General features: G+C 43.0%; 1 protein-coding gene across 1 annotated transcript; it reads right to left on the reverse strand.

Annotated features, from left to right (window-relative positions):
- Positions 1-3153: 3153 nt before the first annotated feature.
- Positions 3154-12145, reverse strand: NPFFR2 (neuropeptide FF receptor 2). Its single transcript, XM_065405450.1, has 3 exons — positions 11815-12145; positions 5849-5948; positions 3154-3997 (listed from the first exon to the last, which is right to left on the reverse strand). Exons 1-3 carry the CDS (start codon positions 12140-12142, stop codon positions 3154-3156), a joined length of 1272 nt encoding a protein of 423 aa, XP_065261522.1. The 5' UTR covers positions 12143-12145.
- Positions 12146-20829: the final 8684 nt, after the last annotated feature.

Raw genomic sequence — 20829 nt, forward strand, 5'->3', positions numbered from 1 at the left:
CTCTTCCTCTCTTTATAGGCCTATCCCAGCTCCTCCCATGGCTGGGCTTCATCAAACATTAGGCCTTGTCAGTCCTTGGCTTCCCTCCAGGTACAGCCTGTCGCGGGGTTAATTGGACTATTTTGCCTGTTCAGCACCTGTGTGGGGTGGACACCCCATCACACATTTGGGGGGAAAGTATTCCTTTGTGCAGAATTTCTACATTTTCAGGTTTTGTTCCAATTCAAAACAAAGCCAGATTTTGAAATATAAAAATCCCTCACAAAACAGAACTTCCTTTCTCTGTAGAGCTCTACTTTTTAGTTAAGTCAAAGCAGTAGACGCTATGTACTTTGTGAACCATGTCCTTTAATGAAGGGTAAACCTTCTGAACCACTAGCAGCAGTCAGCATCTGTTTTTTAGGCCCTGTTTCAGTAAAGCACGTCCCATTGACTTCAATTAGACTTCAGTTAAACACACACTTAAGTGCTTTGCTGAAAACTGGGATGGACTTAAGTACATACTTAAAATTCACCATGTACTTAAATGCTTTGCCGAATCACCACCTTACTCAAGAAGGAGCACCTTGTGGCAAAAACATCTTAGGCAGAAAAAAGCCACTGCAATTCCATCTCAACTATTAGTTTATTGAATGTCACTCTTGTATCAAATTGTAGCAGGAGTAACTCATGTAGGCCTGAAAGGTTTATACCATTAAACTGGGCACATTAATTTGATCATACTTTTGAAGAGCACAGAGGTTTTATCTCCCTTTGGTAATGTCATCTGCCTCTCAGCCTCACTGCCAGTAAATAATAATACTGCTGTACAACAAGCGCGCTCTCTTTCTTTTTGGACATACATTGAATGATTTGGACATTCTCAGGTATAATAAATACAAAACAGGGTGAGAAACTGATGAAGCTCAGGGTATTTCTCACCTGAAATAGCTGTATTCCTAACACACATGTCACACCTTTGTTCACCGGCAACTCAGAGAATGTGAACCAGTCCACAAGCAATAAACAGCTCACACCAAGCCAGCCATAATTTGGCCTGTAGAGTATAAAGGAATAAGCCTCAGGAATCCATGAAGAACAAACCATGCCAGGCAACCCTAAGCCCATTTTTTACAAGTGCAGTGAGTGAAGGAAAGAGTAGTGGGCCGAAGGAATGCAGTATACTCATAAGACTAGATCCTCAGAGGTATTTATGCACCTACATTCCACTGAAATCAATAAATGGCTAAGTAAATGTGAGGATCTGGGCCTTAATAGCTGGATTTCAGTCAAGCCATTATGCTGTGGTTTTCAAAGGAAACTAAGGGTGTCAGGCATTCAAATCCTATTGGCTCCTTTGAAAATCCTAGCCTTAGTAATAATGCCTCATGAAATCTTACCTGCAAAATTAGAGCTGTTGTTGCTTTTTCTTCAAAATCCCCAACTGCTGTTTCATTTTAACCAAAAAACATTGTGGAAAAATGTTTCATGTGAAATTTAGTTGAAATGTTTTGATTCCTGTAAGCTGTGTGGAGGTTTCATGAACTAAAAACAGTGAAGTTTCATCCCAAAATAACTGTATTGTGATGAATATTCCAGCCTGGACTAACTGTTGGGAACAATTCTGCATTGACAGGTGGATATTCTATATTATTCCATAGGCCTTCATCATATCCGCCTTGTGAAGCCCCAGCTCTGTGTGGATGGAGCCTTGCATCCATGTGGAACCCCAGTGACTTCAGAAACGTTTGTGCTTTGATTTCAGTGAAGCTCTGTGTGGGGGGTGCAAGTCTCTGCCCCTGCGGATCTGATTGGAGGATCGGAACCTTAAAATACTCCTGTTACTGTCTCTTGGTGGAGCAATGATGTCATGGTATCTAGAATAGCTACCATCAAAATGTGCAACTTAGACGCTGGACACGATATTTTGGCAAGATATTTCTTTATCAAAGATTTGAAAAAATATAAGAACAAGATTCTGAGAACCCACCAAAACTGCAGCATAAAAGCAGCTTTTCTTTTATTTCTCACATCCTTAATCCTTTTTATTTCTCAGACTGAGAGACAGATAAACCGAATGACAGTTCAATCACAAAATTAACTAAAGAATCAGCCAGAAAGGGGAACAAATAAGAAGCCATAGAAGCTGCACACCTCACACCAGTTCAAACAGGCAGATATATTAAAAAAAACAGTCAGCATACAATATCTCCAGGCCAGAAGCACTGTGAATACAAATTATACATTTGCCTGGAAGCTGGGTGGCACAATATTCTATATTCAGAGGTATTAAAACATTAATGCTGGTCTATTAAGCAAATCTCTAACATTTGAGTTAATGGTAATGGTAACATAGCAGAATGAATGATTTCAGGAACCCGCTATTATGCTTGAGCAATAAATATAAAACAGTGATACTGGGAGGGGCTATTAATAAATGAAGTGAATTTAACAGCTAACTTGTAAAAATGAGGGTTTGTTGGATTATCTTGACTTTGTAAAATGGACACTGTTCAATTAAAAGTGGAGGATTTTTCATTAGTCTCATAAACCACCATCCTAATCTGCAAAATAAAATTTTGATTGTGTCCAAAATTGGCTAATGAAAAAATAATGAAAATGTTCCAGCAGAATCATTCCATGATTCGCACCCAGTCCAAACCCCAACATCTAAGTGGATATTAAATAAATCAATAACTTCTTCAGATTCTACTCTGACAAAACTGTTGTATGGATTAATAGCAATAGCATTACATGCTGTAACATTTCTCTAACAAAACTTTATGCAACCCTGTTTCACCTATTCTGAGAACAGTGTAAAACTAAACCAATACAGGCATGATTCTGCTCCCCAGTACACCAAATGTAAATCAGGAGCATCTCCATTTAAATCAGTGGTCTTCATTCTGCTCTCACTTATACCATGTTTATGCCTCTGTAATGCCACTGACTTCAATGGAGTTGTTCCTGATTTACATTGGTATAAAGGGGGGCAGAATTAGGCCTCATATCTAGTCCAAGCAACCAGCTATTCTACAAGTTATACATACTTTACAATAGTAACATCTTAAGATGTGTTTTGTTTTGTTTTCTTTTTGCCAGCGAGGGATTAAATCGTGTGAACCTCACACCACATCAGACTCTGCCAAGGAATAAACCAGTTCATAGCAAATTTCATTTTACTCCATTGTTGTTGGTTGCCTTTTCTAGGTCTTCCATCATCAAGTCCTGCTGGTTGTTCATCCAGTTCCCTCTCTGAATTGGTTTCTCCTCATCTTTGGCATTTTGAGAAGGTTGGTCCTCCAGCAGCTGGTGGGTGGTTGCCGGTAATATGGCATTGCTTTGGCCCCGCTGGGAGTAGAACTCCCTGCGCATCATTTCCCCGGAGCAGAGCTGAAGCTTAAAGGCTGCCTGGAAGCCTCGGCGAAAGTTCTCGTTGAAGAAGCCATAGATGATCGGGTTGATGCTGCTGTTGAAAAAGGCCAGCCAGTGAGCGAAGGGGTAGATGTAAATGTTGATGATCTGCAGCTGGACCTCCGTCAGATTGGCATAGTCTGAGAGCATCATCAAAGTCCACAAGGGGAGCCAGGACAGGATGAAAAGTGAAGCCACAATGATGAGCATTTTGATCACCTTCTGCTTCTTCTTGGACACGGAGTGGCGCTGCTCCTGGCTCTGTTTTCCCCCTACAGGTGCTGCTTTGTTGAAGAGCGCGATCCCTATCCTAGCATACATAATGACGATGAGTGAAAGGGGGGCCAGGTAGATGTTGGTAAACAGCACCGTTGTATAGATCTTTCTCATTTCCTGATTGGGCCAGTCCTCCCGGCACCAATATATCGGGCTGGTTTGATTGCTATAGCCAAGGATCACCCTGAAATACTTTTCCTCTTGTACCTGCAACATGACTGCAGACGGACACATGATGGCGATAGCCAGAACCCAGATGACTACTAGAATGACAACCGCAGTTGATATGGTGAGCTTCTGCTTAAATGGGTAAACAATGCATCGGAACCTGTAGTGAACAGAATGCCAGAGAATAAATCTAAAAGCCACATAATCAATGTCAATAAAACCCAGTTCAATCATTTATTTTAAACCTAAGAAATACGTATGTGCAGTGAGGGCCTCAGCTGGTGTAAATCAATGTACTGACGTCAGTGGAGTTTTGCATTTTACACCAGCTGAAGATCTGGCCCATGATTTGTAACGGGGGTCCTCAAACTTGACAATGTGGTCCATATGTCAGAAATTGCCTTATAGACCGTTCCTTTCCCATTCACAATTGGCTGGGCCACCTCCCTGCCCAAAGACAATTGAATAACATCCCTGTGGCAACGGCAATAGCTGCTGACGTGGAAAGGTGGCATTAGGAAAGTATTTCATGTAGTTTTAGGTGTCTCAATGTCACTTAGCAGCTGGACATAAGGAGGAGGAGCCAGCACCATGTGACCAATCAGTTCTGCCGGCCACCAGCGAAGTATGCATGGGTAGCACATGGACCACAGTTTTGGAATGGCTGATTCATAAACATTTACTTCCACTGCAAAACAGCCTCTCTCGCTGGGCCTACCGTACTCGCGGAACAAGGAGTTTTCTACCATGCTACACAGCTTAGGAAGGAGGGGCACAGCCTGGGGGGTTTGGTCTATTGGACAGAGCATTGGGCCAGGCCCCCAGATGCAGCGCTGTATACACAGCTCGGCCTCGTCTCTGTTGTATGACACGGGACAGTCACATCAAATGTGGTCCTACTCACTGACATCACTTGCCATTAAAAAAGGGTCAGACTCAGCAAATGACCAATCTTTCGTTGAAAAAACATGTATTTTATGCTAATTTTGAACATCCCTCGACTGAATCCAAACTCATGCTTAGGCAGACTTCTACATCGCCACAGGGGTGGGGCCAGCGGATGCTGCCTGAAGAGCCTGCAGCTGCTTCAAAGGGTAAGGGTGGAGTCGAAGGGAGAAGGAAGTGGCTAGGAATCTGCGGCAGGAAGGGAGAGACATACCCCTGCTCCCAAAATGAGATGAGAGAGGCAGCAGGGGACTGAGGCGGAGCAACTGGCTATCCCCCTGCCCCCAGTGGTATTCTGGGGGGGGGAACAAGGGAGAAGCACCTTCCCCACAGCATTGAAGGGGCAGAAGTAGAGGCTGGGAAAGAGCATTTATAACATCCTCCCCTACCCCCAGGAGGGACCCAGAGCAGCCTGGCTGGGGGATGGGAGAAGACACACATCCTTCATAAAAGATGGACAGGCTGGGAGGGAGGAGGAGCTCTTTAGAGTAGTCGAGTGGACTAAGTCCTGAGACCCTGAGCATGGAATTGCCACCCCTCCTGCTGCTGCTACAGACCTGGGAGGGGCCCTTCTGGTCCCAGCAGCTCTTTGATCTGCCACCTGAAGGGAGAGTAGCAGACACAGGATCTGCCAGTCTCCTCCGGGGCACTCTTCCCAGACTGGGATGGGTGAATTCCTTGCTCTGTTGGGGGATGGGGACTCACAGGCTTCTCTTCTCTCAGCAGCAGATCAGAGGGCCCTAGGATCAGAATTTTAGACCCATTGTTCTCGGCTCTGCAAGCAGCAGGTGGGATAGCTGAAGCCACACTAAGGGGGTTCCCCTGCAGTGCCTGCTCCTCTATCATCTTTATGGAAATTAAGTGGGGGGGAAATGATGATGGCCACACTTTAACCTAGCTGTGCCTCATTCTGCCCATCCAGAAAATGGGCACAATACACCCCATCTCATCAGGGTGTAATGAGGATGAATTGGTAATTGTAAAAATGCTGGGGATCCCGGGATGATGAGCAATATATTTTTGTTTTTTTAATGAATATTGGTTTCAGAGCTTTACATCATCTTACCTGTCAACTGCAATTGCAACCAAAGTGAAAACAGAGGCTGAGACGGAGATTCCCTGGACCATCCCACTCATTTTGCAGACCATGCTCCCAAAGGGCCAGCCTGGAAGGTACAAATTGAAATAACCCTAGAAAGGTAAATTGCCTCCATTCCACTACAATGCTGAAGGCTCAGCAAAGGAGCATCCTTCCCAGAACCCTCCCAGAGCTGAAGTGCTCCCCCCAGGCATAATGCTGTCCAAGTGCAGGTGAATGATGGTGCACAGTGACCCACCACAAGGTAATAAAAGGGGACAGAGATGTTCTTCTGATGACCCTGATAGCAGCACACATGCATCTGAAGCATTAGCTTGAGCACCGGTTAGAGCAGCATCATGTGAGAGGAAAGGAAGATAGACACTATAGCTGCAATGGTCTCACATGATTCCATATAAAACAGGGACCTTACCTTACAGAGGTATAACTTTCACCTTGTCCTAGCCCCCCACAGTATGTATCAACTTAGACTCATTAGAATTGGTTAATCACTTAAACTCATTCCTGATTACCAACAACTTACACACTACCCTTTACACGTCATCTCTGAATTTGACCAACAGAGTCTACTGAATCTAACAGAGTAATGGCATCTAATCTGGGGAAACACACGTGCCAAGGGGTAGAAAAGAGGAATGTAGCAAGAAAAGCAATAAGAACAAGATATAGGAAGATGTGTGTTGAAGATGACCATGTCTTATTTTAAATTACACTTTCTGGTTTCTCAGCATGTAAATTCCACCAGCAAAGACTACTTCAAGCCCCCTTACAAATGTCTGAGTGTGAGTAGGGCTAATGGAGTGTGACTGTACGTCTAACATAGACTGCCTCCTTCACCACTTCTGAACATGTTTAATTCCCAACACTGATTGCAAAGAGTCATAGTAATAACTCCATACCTTTCATCACAATGTATTGGTTGGCAGGTGTCCATGTCCCACACTGCAATAATGCACCAATCAAAAGCTCATTTTCGACAGCATGTCCCTCCCATTTCCCACCCTCTTTTTATCCAATGAGCTGGTTGCATGGCTCTGAAGGTCCTGCCAGCCCTTTCCTAAATTTCCAGAATGCCTCGGTATCATTTCTGGACCTGTGTGCATTTTCACTGCCATTCGACCATTTTGGAAAACAAAAAGTTTTTATATTCTATTGAATGTATCCTTATGTGAATCTTTAAATATATATATTTTTAGGAAAATATGCTTTTATGCAACTAGCTCAAATCTAAATAAATAAATGCAAACGGTCAGAAGAATAAAAGGGGAAGTGATGAGATATATTGCATGGATTTTCCAAATTTTCATAATTATACAGCAAGTTTACCTCACTGACTAGGTCACTTACAATATTCATATCATTATTAAATATGATTCATAGCTTAATATATAGCAGTTCCATGACTGTCATACCTGGATTAAACATTCATCATTTGTGAATTGAGAAGGAAGTTTTATTTCCAGGATTCAGCATACAACCCCCTCATTTCAAAAGAAATCTGATGAGGTTCAACAAGGACAAGTGCAGAGTTCTGCACTTAGGACGGAAGAATCCCATGCACTGCTACAAACTAGGGACCGAATGGCTAGGCAGCAGTTCTGCAGAAAAGGACCTACCGGTTACAGTGGATGAGAAGCTGGATATGAGTCAACAGTTTGCCCTTGTTGCCAAGAAGGCTAACGGCATTTTGGGCTGTATAAGTAGGGGCATTGCCAGCAGATCGAGGGACGTGATCATTCCCCTCTATTCGGCATTGGTGAGGCCTCATCTGGAGTACTGTGTCCAGTTTTGGGCCCCACACTACAAGAAGGATGTGGAAAAATTGGAAAGAGTCCAGTGGAGGGCAACAAAAATGATTAGGGGGCTGGAGTACATGACTTATGAGGAGAGGCTGAGGGAACTGGGATTGTTTAGTCTGCAGAAGAGAAGAATGAGGGGGGATTTGATAGCTGCTTTCAACTACCTGAAGGTGGGTTCCAAAGAGGATGGATCTAGACCAGTGGTTCCCAAACTTTAACAACCCACAAACCCCTTTCACTAAAATGTCAAGTCTCGCGAACCCCCTCCTAAAAATGAATATTTCCAGGGGGTTTTCTCCTTTACCGGAGTATAAATGATAAAAAGCAGTGATCTTGGAAATATAAAATTTGTTTTTATGACATGCTTATTACACACTATTTATTATTATTTATCATTACAGTATTTTTATTATATTATGAAAACTCTTCCAAGATCTCACTTTCGTAGCTTGTATCACTTTGAATAAGACTGTTATAAGACAAGGCTCCTATGTTTCATCAAGGAGTATCAGATGTGAAACAGCATAAAGGTATTTAAGAAGCCAACTCAAAGAGTTCCTCCTACACAAGCATTCAGGTCCTGAGCAGTCCAGGCAAACAACGCACATTTCAACAAAGCTTAAACTTGTTCTTCATAATAATTTTTAAAACAATACTAGCTGCCTATTTAATTTAAAAAACAGCAATAAATATCCACTCCCTTTCCATTTCTTATAAGGAGTCTTGAAGTTTAAATCTCCTCAGTGTGATAGATATGCTTGCTTTGATCTGCTTAGCTCTTGGAAGTCCAGGGGCTCCGGGCTGCTGGCCCCGTGCTGCCTGGGGTCCCTAGGGACAGCTCTGTCCGCCATTAGGGAATTTTTTCCCGAGAACCCCCTGTAACATTTCGTGAACCCCCAGGGGTTCACGAATCCCAGTTTGGGAACCACTGATCTAGACTGTTCTCAGTGGTAGCAGATGACAGAACAAGGAGTAATGGTCTCAAGTTGCAGTGGGGGAGGTTTAGGTTGGATATTAGGAAAAACTTTTTCACTAGGAGGGTGGTGAAGCACTAGAATGGGTTACCTAGGGAGGTGGTGGAATCTCCTTCCTTAGAGGTTTTTAAGGTCAGGCTTGACAAAGCCCTGGCTGGGATGATTTAGTTGGGAATTGGTCCTGCTTTGACAGGGCCGGCTCCAGGCACCAGCCGAGCAAGCTCGTGCTTGGGGCGGCAGATTCTATGGGGCAGCATTCTGCCCAATCCTAGGGCGGCACGGCCGCTTTTTTTTTTTTCCCGCCGATCCGGCTGCCCTGTAGGGGGTGGCGGCGCGGAGGAGGGGAGCGCCCTGCTGGGAGCGGGCAGCGCGCTCCGTCTGCCCCAGCCGGTGCCAGGTCTGTAGCAAGCCCGGCAGGGCAGCCCGTATCCTTCCCTCCCCGCCGACCGGAGCGGCGCGGAGCCCTCCCGGCAGGCGGCGCGGTGGTCGGGGCTGCGTGGCAAGCGCCCCGCTGAAGCCCTGGCCACCCACCTTCTCTCTCTCCCCCCGCTCCCTCTCCCTACCCCTGCTAGCTGGGGCACGTCTGCAGCGCAGGGAGTCCCCCTGCACCCTGGCTCTGGCCGCCCTGCAGGTTTTTGTTTTTGTTTTCCTGCTTTGCCGTTCTAGCCGCCCCGATTTTTTTTTTTTTTGCTCGGGGCGGCAAAAAAGCCAGATGTATTATAGTAAAAAAAGAGCATGAAATTTTTTTCACAGTCTATACTTTTCTATCTGTTTGAAGTATAGAGATAAAAATTGCAACAGCTGTCATCCACACAAACTCCCATCCACACTTCCCTACCATTCTTTTCCTGATATCTGATGGTAATAGGGTGGTAAAAGAGATGTTCATTGTGTACCAGCCTCTCCATTTCCTTCTGTTTCATCAGAGGCCTAATGAACAACAAATAACATTTTTATCTCTGTGCTGCAAACCATTATAAAATTATGGATTGCTGCTTTTTTTTCTGGCTCTTTTTTACTATCATACACCTCTGTGAATGAGGGGTTTGTATTCTCCTGGAAATTAAAATTGCTTAACTTACATCCAATATAAGAAAGAAATACAGCATTGTAAACTGTCTGCCAGAGGTTTTGTTTGTTTGTTTTCACTTGTTTTTTGAATGCTATGTTTTCCATTAGGCAAAACTACCAAAATTAACAGACCTCTTGCATAGTTTGAGCCAAAGGGGCTAATTTCCAATAATTCAAAGTTACGGGAAGAAATACATAACATTTATGAGTCGGTGGGAGAAATATAGGAATATTTGGGGGCGGGGGGCTCAGGGCTTGTAATACTATTAGGAACTCTTTATTAGTTTTAAATAAACATGTAAGAGGGAAGGTGTGGAAAAATTTATTTAGATATGTTAGATAACTGTAGATGTGTGCTCCTTTTGGTGGGTACTATAGTTTAAATCTCCATTTAACGATAGCAGCAAAGTTGGTGTTAGCTCAGTAATCAGGGTAAAAATTCCTCTACTATTTTAACATTGTACACTAGTGTATGGGCTAAGATTAGGCAAAAAACAAAATAAAGATGCCTTTTATTTTATATGTTCAGAAAACGAAAATCAGTAGCAATAAAACCAAAGTCTATGCAGTCATTCTTCAAATATTGACGGCAGGCTCTGAGATCCAGAATGCATGTGGGAGCTTAGATAAAACATAAAATAAAGGATACTTGGAACACAAAGTCTTGTCTTATCTTTAAAAAACAAAACACCTATTATTCAATGTCTTAGAAGTAATACAACCCATACAATGGGCTATGGTCTTAACCAGACAAATTCAAAACTGTGTCTCTATATCCCATGTGGTTTGAGTGCCATTATGTTGCACTGCTCACGTATTATGCATACCATTATATGTGTTAAAATAATTTGAAATTAAATAGATTTTTAAAATTTGATACATAAATCTAGATGAATATTTCTCTGATAGGTACACAAGTGCTAGACAGGCTCTTTTGTCAATAGCTACTGGTCAAAAATATTGGGGTTTTTTGTTTGTATGCTTGTTTTAGTCTAACACAACTCTGGTCAAGGGTTCTTTATGCTGTGTCCTTGAAACTAATACATTCTTTGTAATTCACAAATGATAAATTTCCATGACAGGTGACAAATACATACTTATAAACTGCTTCTATAGGGTATTTTATATCCTATGCAATTAATTAGGTTAAAATGTACTAAAATTAAAAGGCCTCTTATGCAGTTTAAGCCAATAGGTACTAATTTCTAATAAATGTAAAAAGATAAGAAAGGTATTACTTTGAGCAAATGGAATATGAATAGAGATTAAACCTGTGATACCTCTAGGGGTTCTCTACCAGTTTTGAAAGACAGCTGCTACCAGATTTTACAGACAGCTGTTCGAGGGATTTATTAGAAAGAGGAAACTTTATTCCTGGTTGAAAATTAAAAAACATATATGGCTAACTAGTAGATGGTGTACAGGTTTTTTTAAAAGTTTGATAAATCTAGATGTGTGCTTCTTCTGATTTTGGTATTTAAGTTTTAATTTGCATTTTAATATGCTACTATGTATAATTCCATAAAAAGTCATAGGGTTAAAGAAAACCTCCCGCTGACTCAGGAAAATGTGGTACATTTTAATGTGCTCTGATGTACAATTCCATTAAAGATTATTCAAAACTAGCTTTTGATTGGCAGCCAGGGACTGGACTGGCTCCCTTTTGTACAGCTGAGTAGCCTCAGGGCATGGCAACTCATGCCTCCAACACACATCTCCCCCCACACATCCCTGATGCCAGGGGGAGTTGGAAGTGGCGGTGAGGAGCTAGCTGTGCTGACTTTTTACCACTGTGGGGGTGGGGTTCACCCTTGCTAAGGGTAGTGAGACCACCTATGCTGTGATTGCAGCTTCCTGGCCCTTTGAACCGCTCTCATGATGCCCAGAAGCCAAAGCAGGGGCCAAAGAACTGGCTCTGCTTGTTCTTGAACTTGATATATATTTAGGGCTCTAGTCCAGGGCAGGCTTAGGCAAAGATTTTTGTTGGTTCTTATTTTGTCTGAAGCATTTTCACATCCCGAGTGAGGACCAAACGCTGTAGGAGATTTCCATGATCGCGCCAACATTTATATCATCAGGTTCTACCTACCTGCTATGATGTTATCCAGGAGAGTGGTGGGCATGCAGAATATCCCCACCAGTAAGTCACTGACAGCCAGATTCAAGATGAAGAGATTTGTGACTGTGCGCATGTGCTTGCTCCTCAGAACAATGAAGCAAACCACTCCATTGCCAAGCATACACAGGAGGAAGATGAGGAGGTAGGAGACGATGAAGATGGCTGCCACTAGTGGCTGATGAAGGTAGAAGTCCACATAGGAAATGTTGTGGTCTGGGTATGGATACTTGTATGTGCCATTGAAACTCTGCATGTGAGGCCAACTGAGTGAAGAATTGGAATCCACTCTCTCATTCATATTGAATTGTACCTTGTAAGATTAAAAAAAGAGCACATTATAATATGCCTGAAAGCTGCCTAAAGGGATCCGTGTGCCCATTTCCCATTAAAATAGGCACTGCTGTTGTATTATAATCTTGTAATACCTGTACAAACAATTATATATACCACATCTGGCACCTGCAGTCTGCCCACTCATATTTGCCAGGACTGATTATAGCAGCCCATCGTCTGAGCAGCCACAAACAGCTGCTTCTTTTTGTTTCAAAATATACAATGTACCATGGAAGTTATTCCTTCTTTCCTTCACTAATTTGGGTGCTGTGATTTCTGGGTGTCCAATTTGAGACAGCTTGGGCCTCCTGTTCAGACATGGCTTCTGCAGGCGCTCAACGGGCTGTGTTTAAAATTGGGCACCCAAAATTAATGGCCATTTAAAAAAATGTGGGCCTTTCCATCTGGTAATTCACACCCCTCGGAGCTAGAATAAGGAGATTTCAGTCATTAGAAATCTAGGAATCCTCCTTTTCCAATGGGATGAGGCTTTTGTTTCTAGCAACTGTAGATCATAAGATATCATGAGACTTTAACATCAGGATATTTCTACTGTGGTGCATATAGCTATGTATCTAAAAGGGGATGTGGTCATTCTGTTTTCTGTGAGCTGCACCTTCCAATGAAGAGAAGTTGCTACCTGCTTGCAATGGCAGCTGTGAGACCGTTGATCTTTTGTTTTTCACTTCAGGTGCAGAGTATTAGTGAATCACTGTTCTCTCTCGCACACGGAGACTTTATATTTGTTGTTTCTTCTTTCCTTTAACAAGAAATAAGACATTTAAACCAGGAAATGCATATTTTGTGCTTAGGATCATAGATTCATAGATTCTAGGACTGGAAGGGACCTCGAGAGGTCATAGAGTCCAGTCTCCTGCCCACATGGCAGGACCAAATACTGTCTAGACCAACCCTGATAGACATTTATCTAACCTACTCTTAAATATCTCCAGAGATGGAGATTCCACAACCTCCCTAGGCAATTTATTCCAGTGTTTAACCACCCTGACAGTTAGGAACTTTTTCCTAATGTCCAACCTAGACCTCCCTTGCTGCAGTTTAAGCCCATTGCTTCTTGTTCTATCCTTAGAGGCTAAGGTGAACAAGTTTTCTCCCTCCTTCTTATGACACCCTTTTAGATACCTGAAAACTGCTATCATGTCCCCTCTCAGTCTTCTCTTTTCCAAACTAAACAAACCCAATTCTTTCAGCCTTCCTTCATAGGTCACGTTCTCAAGACCTTTAATCATTCTTGTTGCTCTTCTCTGGACCCTCTCCAATTTCTCCACATCTTTCTTGAAATGCGGTGCCCAGAACTGGACACAATACTCCAGCTGAGGCCTAACCAGAGCAGAGTAGAGCGGAAGAATGACTTCTCGTGTCTTGCTCACAACACACCTGTTAATACATCCCAGAATCACGTTTGCTTTTTTTGCAACAGCATCACACTGTTGACTCATATTTAGCTTGTGGTCCACTATAACCCCTAGATCCCTTTCTGCCGTACTCCTTCCTAGACAGGCTCTTCCCATTCTGTATGTGTGAAACTGATTTTTTCTTCCTAAGTGGAGCACTTTGCATTTGTCTTTGTTAAACTTCATCCTGTTTAACTCAGACCATTTCTCCAATTTGTCCAGATCATTTTGAATTATGACCCTGTCCTCCTGTCATCTAGCAGTTAAGGTGCTGGCCTGGAACTCAAGATATCTGGATTCATTTCTGGCTCTGCCGCTGACTTCCAATGTGACTGTGGGTAAGTCATACTTAATCTCTCTCTGCCCCAGCTCCCCATCTATAAAAAGTAAATAATACTGCTTTTCCCACTCTTCGTCCATCTCATGTATTTGCATTGTAAGCTCATTAAAGCAGAGATCATCTCTCACTCTTTGTTTGTACAGCACCTTGCACCGTGGCTCTCTGATCTGGGTTGAGGCATCTAGGTACTACTGTAATACGATTTATAAATAATAATAATAAATACTGAACTATGTTTCTTGGAGCTTTATTTAATTTGCTTGCTTGTAAAATGTTTCCCATCGTTGTGCCTTCCTTGGGTATATTAGAAAACCTAACCAAGTTCTGCATCATCCTGGAATGCAGTAGCTTTGACTAACCAAGAATCATAGAGTGCCAATGTTTGTTAGTATTAGAGATGAGGTGGGAGTGTTTTGATGACATGGGCATCTGAGTCTGACAGCGTCAAACTTGTATCAGTCATTGCCCACAAATATTTCAACAGTGTTGTTGACTCTTCTAGAGTGACCCTTAGAGGCAATGTGATCGGTGCAGTTTTCTCTTACACACCCCACCCCAAAGAACCCACTCGTCAAACTACACACAGTACCCTATTGAAAATAACACTGTAAGCCAGATTGTGACCCAGCTCCCTCAGCTGTGCCAAGGAGTCAGGGATCATAGGCAAGCTCAGCCATTGAATCCCAGTAATAATACTGTATTGATGGTAGCTCAATAGATAGGTGCGGCTGAGCATGTTTGAATGCAGCTGGTTAACATTTCCCCCTGAACCATTCACCTGCCTTGGAACTTCAGAACATCTTGCAGAATTTCACACTGCAAAGACTTGGTCTAACATATTTTTCAGTTTTATTATGACAAGGTTGCTTCATGAACCATAACATTTTGCAAACAAACTAGAAGAAAGCGCATGGAATTTAAAACACGTCTTTCCCCTTATTTGTTACCATCAATGTTTGAAGTGCTTTTTTTTCGCTCCCACCTACATATCGGGGCATAGAATGTAGGGGTTTAGGGACAGATTGTAAAGCCATTCCTCACATGAGTGACGTTGTCATCAGTGGAACTGCTTTGTGCGGAAGGGATTCACAAGCTGGCCCTGAGTGTTTAGACTGATTTAGTCAGAATAGAAAAAACTAAGAGGTAGAACCCTCCCATGCTGCACCCATGGCACACCAAAATGGGATGCCGCTCACAGGAGTTGTGCAGCTGTAAAGAGAGACAAGGAAATTATAAAAGTGTTAGCTTTTCCGTTGCTTAACTACTCCTTTGTAACCAAGAGCTGAGCCTCGCTTGCTCACAGTTCTCTGTGCTAGCCCAGCTCTGCTTTTACTGTGTTTTAATTTTTATTTAGAGATTTTTGTCTCTCTCTTTTCAAACTTTGTTTCACTTTGCATGTGTGTAATTGGTGGCAGAGACTGCACACTTAGGGCTATGCTTGTGTTAGATGTTCGTAAGTCCGGGAACCCGGTCATTGATCTCAGAGAGAAAGGGGTCATTAACTTCAGAGGAAAAGGGGATCATTTGATCAAAAATGAGGGCTCTGCAAGGACTGTCCCCAGCAGGTGCTGTGTGGGAGCTAGTATCGACCAATGTGAGGACAAGGATTGCTACAGAACAAGAGGATTGCCTGGTGAGCGCAGTTACAATACGTCACCCAGATGTTCCCCAGGTTTGCATGTCCATACATCTCAAAAAATGAGTGGACACCAAACCAACCAAAATGGCGGGCAGTGGGCACTGTGGGTACTTACCTACCGCCTCTGAAAAGCAGGCCTCAAGTCCCACAGCAAATCAGCCTTGTTCAGAAAAGCCTTCCAATGGAGAAAAAGAGGAACATTTTGTTATGAAACCCTTTCGCATTATATGTCTTGTATAGAGAGTTATGTTCTAGATCACTGCCTAAAATATATCCCAGTAGTACATAACCCTTTATGGGCCAGATCCTCAGCTGATGTAAATAGGTGTAGCTCTGTTGCTGGCCCTATGCTTGTATACAAAACTATAAATAAAATTAAAAGGAGGGGAAAAGCAAAAATCTTTGTGTAGGAAAGATTTTTGTTCTTCACCTTGAACCTGAAAGACAAAACAAATATTAATAATGCAGCTGACAAAATATTTCCACCACACTTTCACCAACTCTCAAGGAGTTATACTGTGCAGACATTTTAGATTCATCCTTTCTTTATATTTCACATTTATATTTATATATTTATATTTTTTGCCCTCTAGATCCAGTAGAACTGTGAGATCCTGCACATTCTTAATCATAATCTTAACCCATATCAGACTCTTAACCTGTGTGACACAACCCATGTAAAACGGATATTAGACACCAGATTACACCTACATTGATGTCGTGACATCTACAGCGACTCCAGAGACCCTAACCTCTTTTCAGCACCCAAGTGGTTTAAACCGATTCTCGGTTTTATCTTCCAGATGGAGACTTTGAAACTCAACTAAATTAGGTATGAATAAGGTCAGATTTCTGTCCAACATACAACTGACAATTTGGAAGTAATTTAATTAAAACAGGCTTATTTATTTATATACTGATCAGGCATATCCAACTAGGTCAAAGGAGCAGTGTTGATTTTAATTAATAAGACCAACTAACCTCGTATTAAAATAGGTGACAAAAGACACACCAATAATAAATAAGAAAGGAAGCTCTCAAGACATTTCCCATATTTGTTTCTCTTGACTGGGTCATAAATTGAACTTGGGAGCATCCATGAGCGTGACTAGTCATGGGGAGGGAAGGGAAATGTTGGCTGGATCTTCTTTTTTATGGAGAATTGTGAATATAGACACTGGCAAATAACAACGCCTGTCCCGGGGCTGGCCGTGAGGCAGGGTTCTGAAGAAGGGATGTGTATACTAGAGCTGGAATGGTGTAAATTCCCACGCTACCTCTGATCTACGGCAAGGGAAAGGCTCTGCCACCAGGGAGGCAGCAGGAAACTGCACTGCCAAAGATAGCAGTGTAGATAGGGCAGGCACGGCTTGGGCATGGAGAGAGAGAGAGAGAGAGCTGTGTATGGTACATACCCACAGGGTTCAGACATGTCTTTACTTGTCTAAGCAGCCCCTCACCATCTACACTGCTATTTATACTCATGCTAGGGGCATGCAGTGCATGTCCTCTATCTACCACCATAAGATCTGTGCAGTACAGACGAACCTCCAGAGCCGGGATCTGAGTAGCTCAAACGTGACTTGGGATGGGACCTTATTCCACTGCTGGGCTGACTAAGATAAGGACACATTCTGTCCCAGTGGAAACACCAAAAATTGGTGGGCAGTCCTGAATTATTTTAAAAGTGGTATTTGGCTTCATTTTGTTACTAAGCAAGACAAATCTGTGGGGATGCCCAGCTAACAACATTGCAGATTGCTGCTGAGACTCACTGAGATACTTAATGAAAAGTAAATGAAACACCAAGGAATGAAGAAGCATGTGTAAGCAATGCTGCATCACCGATTTATCTTGCAGGGTAAACAAAGCACCGTAACATACCTTTATAAAGCTAATAGGATTGTGCAATCAAAATGTAAGAAATTCACACCCGTGCGGAGGGCCAGCGAGAAACTGCTGCAACAGTTAAAACTCACAGCCTATTTGGAAGGCTTAAGTGGGACACTGGCAGTACAGTCAACTCCACATGTTCTTAAAAAGCAGAAGTCAGTCCCCAAAAAACCATGAGATTTAAAAAAAATATATATACATTTTTGCTTCTTTTTATTTGCCTTCTGGTTTTGAGCCTCTGAGGTCCACTTGTTTCAAGTTTTCAACCATGAGGACTAGGAATTTACTTTTTATTTTAAAAGGAAGCTGAGATTCTTATAGAATCACTTGACCCCAGTTGCTAGGGCTTTAAGGAGAAGACCAAATATCAGGAAAGCTGGCAACACTGCAATGGTGCAAAGACCTTGCACTGCTCTTTTGCAATGGCGTGAATTTCATGCTATATTGTATTCCCTGATTTGCATGGCTCCCAGAGAATCTTTGCCATCAAAGGGCAGCAGAGGGGTAGGGGAGGAGATGTCATTCCAGGGAAAAGAGAGTTGTGTTTGTATAGTTCCAGAGATCTATAGATTTTAGGGGATGAACTCCCTGCCATTTCAGAGAAAGAATTAAGAGGAAAGACCATCAACCAGATGTGCCATTGCTCTGCGCCCTATGTTGTCATTTATATCAGTGCAAAATGCTACTATTCTGATTTAGAAGGGTTTTACAAACAACTGCACAAGGAGTGGGGCAACTGAGAATTTGGGTCCATGGGTATGTCTACACTGCAGTTAGACACCCATGGCTGGCCCGTGCCAGCTGACGCAGGCTTGTGGGGCTTGGGCTAAGGGCTGTTTAATTGTAGTGTAGACGTTTGGGTTCAGTCTGCCACCTCGCAGGGTCCTAGAGCCTGAGCTCCAGCCCAAGCCTGAACACCTACATCGCAATGAAACAGGGCCTTAGCCCGAACCCTGCAAGCCCTAGTCAGCTGGTGGGGGCCAGCCACAGGCGTCTAATTGCAGAGTAGACATACCCCATGACTACAAAGTCTGCTGTCATTAGTATGACTCTTTAATCAATGGGGAAATTGAATTAATGCATACAACTAAAGCAAGCTACCCTGATAGGCGTTCCTATCAAGTGCACTGTTTCCTGCAAACGCACATCTCTGCCCCTTCACTTACATCCGCAAGATTCTACCTCCCTGTCTTTTAATGAATTAACCCTAAAGAGACTGTGATTTTCTCAAGTGTGTGTGTGAATCCAAAATTATTCCCCAAATAAATACCCCCAAATAAATTGGGATACGTTTTGGTCTGTACTCTAACTCTTCTGGAGCAATTGGCTGCAAATATTCCACAGTTAAAATCTGGGCTGTTTTTAGTGAACACCTAGGGCCTGTTTCACCTCTCTGCTACTCCAGTTCTGTGCCAGTGGAACTCTGCTGGAACCAGGGTTGCTACACCAGGGTGAAATTGCAGTAACCCGGTGGCGAGTCAGATTTCTGGAGTAGCCACCATGGTACGTTTCTTATTCCCTGGTTAGATGAGTTCAGAGCCTTAGAATCAGCTTCCTGGGGTGAATATTATAAATTGTAAATTCACTCTTCTCAAACATTTTGTAGTATTTGTTTCAAATTCACAGCTTTAGCAAACATGGCTGGCTGTAAACTCGTTCACTGGACTGTTCAAGGGAAGTGAACCCAGAAAGGGGCGGAAACACAATAGAAGCTAATTCACAGTGAATTGTTTTGCAGCGTTCGTCCAGCTGTACTCCTCTCATTCAAGCCCACCGTTGGAAGACACTCCTTCACTCCTAGCTATACATAATAACACTTTTATATACTTACAAAGAAGAATTATGTGAGACAAACCACTTCAAGCCGGGGGGAAACGGCACTTCCAAGGGGTAGCCTCCCCCTCTGCTATAGCAGTGCCCTTCTCCCTCTCACTGTTGCCCTGCTGTTGAGGTTTTGTGTTGCTTTTAGATAGAATGTCCCTGGGCCAGGGAGCTTGAGCCAGATCCTGGTCTATGTGAAGTCTGCTTTGTGCTGCTCTGACATAAATGGCCAACTAAGGATTTCTGTAGCGCATGGGGAGTCCCCAAGCAGGGGTGCTGCAACAATGTTTATAGTGGGGGTGCTGATGATGGAAACCATGTGTTTGGTGTTTGTTATTACTACTTCAAGCCAGGGCATGCGGCAGCGCCCCCAGCATCCCTAGTTCCAGCACCTCTGTCCCCAAGTAGCACAGAGCCAGTGTAACCAGCCCAATGCCTCTTTGAGTCTGCAAAACAGAGTATGTTGGGGAAGACGTGGCCAGAGTCCTGTTCTGCTCCAATCTTCCTCCATTGACACAATAACCTTTTGTGGGGAGGCACTTCAACTGGGCATCTGCTAGATCAACCTCAGGGCTACTCTAACTTATGCCAGGTCTACACTTAAAACACTACAGCGGCGCAGTTGCAGCACTTCAGTATAGACCAGGGGTTGGCAACCTTTCAGAAGTGGTGTGCCGAGTCTTCATTTATTCACTCCAATTTAAGGTTTCGTGTGCCAATAATACATTTTAACGTTTTTAGAAGCTCTCTTTCTAGAAGTCTATAATATATAACTAAACAATTGTTGTATGTAAAGTAAATAAGGCTTTTAAAATGTTTAAGAAGTTTCATTTAAAATTCAATTAAAATGCGGAGTCCCCCCCGAACTGGTGGCCAGGACCTGAGCAGTGTGAGTGCCACTGAAAATCAGCTTGTGTGCCGCCTTTGGCATGTGTGCCATAGGTTGCCTACCCCTGGTATAGACACTCAATGCAGTAATGGGAGAGGTTCTCCCATCACTGTAGTTAATCCACCTCCCCAAGAAGCAGGAGCTATGTTAACCGTAGAATTCTTCCATTGACCTAGTACGGTCTGCACCCCTGAACGATGTAACTAAGCCAATAAAAGTTTTCTGTGAAGACCAGCTCTTGAGACCAGTTCAACCACAGTGATCAGGGGCATACAGCACATTTGTCCCTCAGCTCCTGGACTGAGCTCGGCTTTGCTTGACTGGATCCAAGGACAGAGGGCCCTTTTACATTGTACTTGCCTGTAGAGCACCACATATATATCTTTCATGTCCTATAAAGATGAATTACAATAATAAGAGAAACTTCATGAAGTCAAAGCACATTTGAAGGTGATGGCATTCTTGCATATTCTATAGCTGGTCTGAGATGAATGTGGCACTGTGAATAGTGTTATTCTTAAGGTTGCCAGGAATGAATATGAATCAGGAATATGAATTCCACTGCTTGGAGACTACTGTGTGGTAGGGAGCTCTTTGTTGGGTTGAAAGTGATGGAGGAGAGCATTGGCATGAAGGAGGAAAACAAGAAGGAATC

This window comes from Emys orbicularis, chromosome 5, assembly GCF_028017835.1.
Source record: "Emys orbicularis isolate rEmyOrb1 chromosome 5, rEmyOrb1.hap1, whole genome shotgun sequence".
Classification (NCBI taxonomy): Eukaryota; Metazoa; Chordata; order Testudines; family Emydidae; genus Emys; species Emys orbicularis.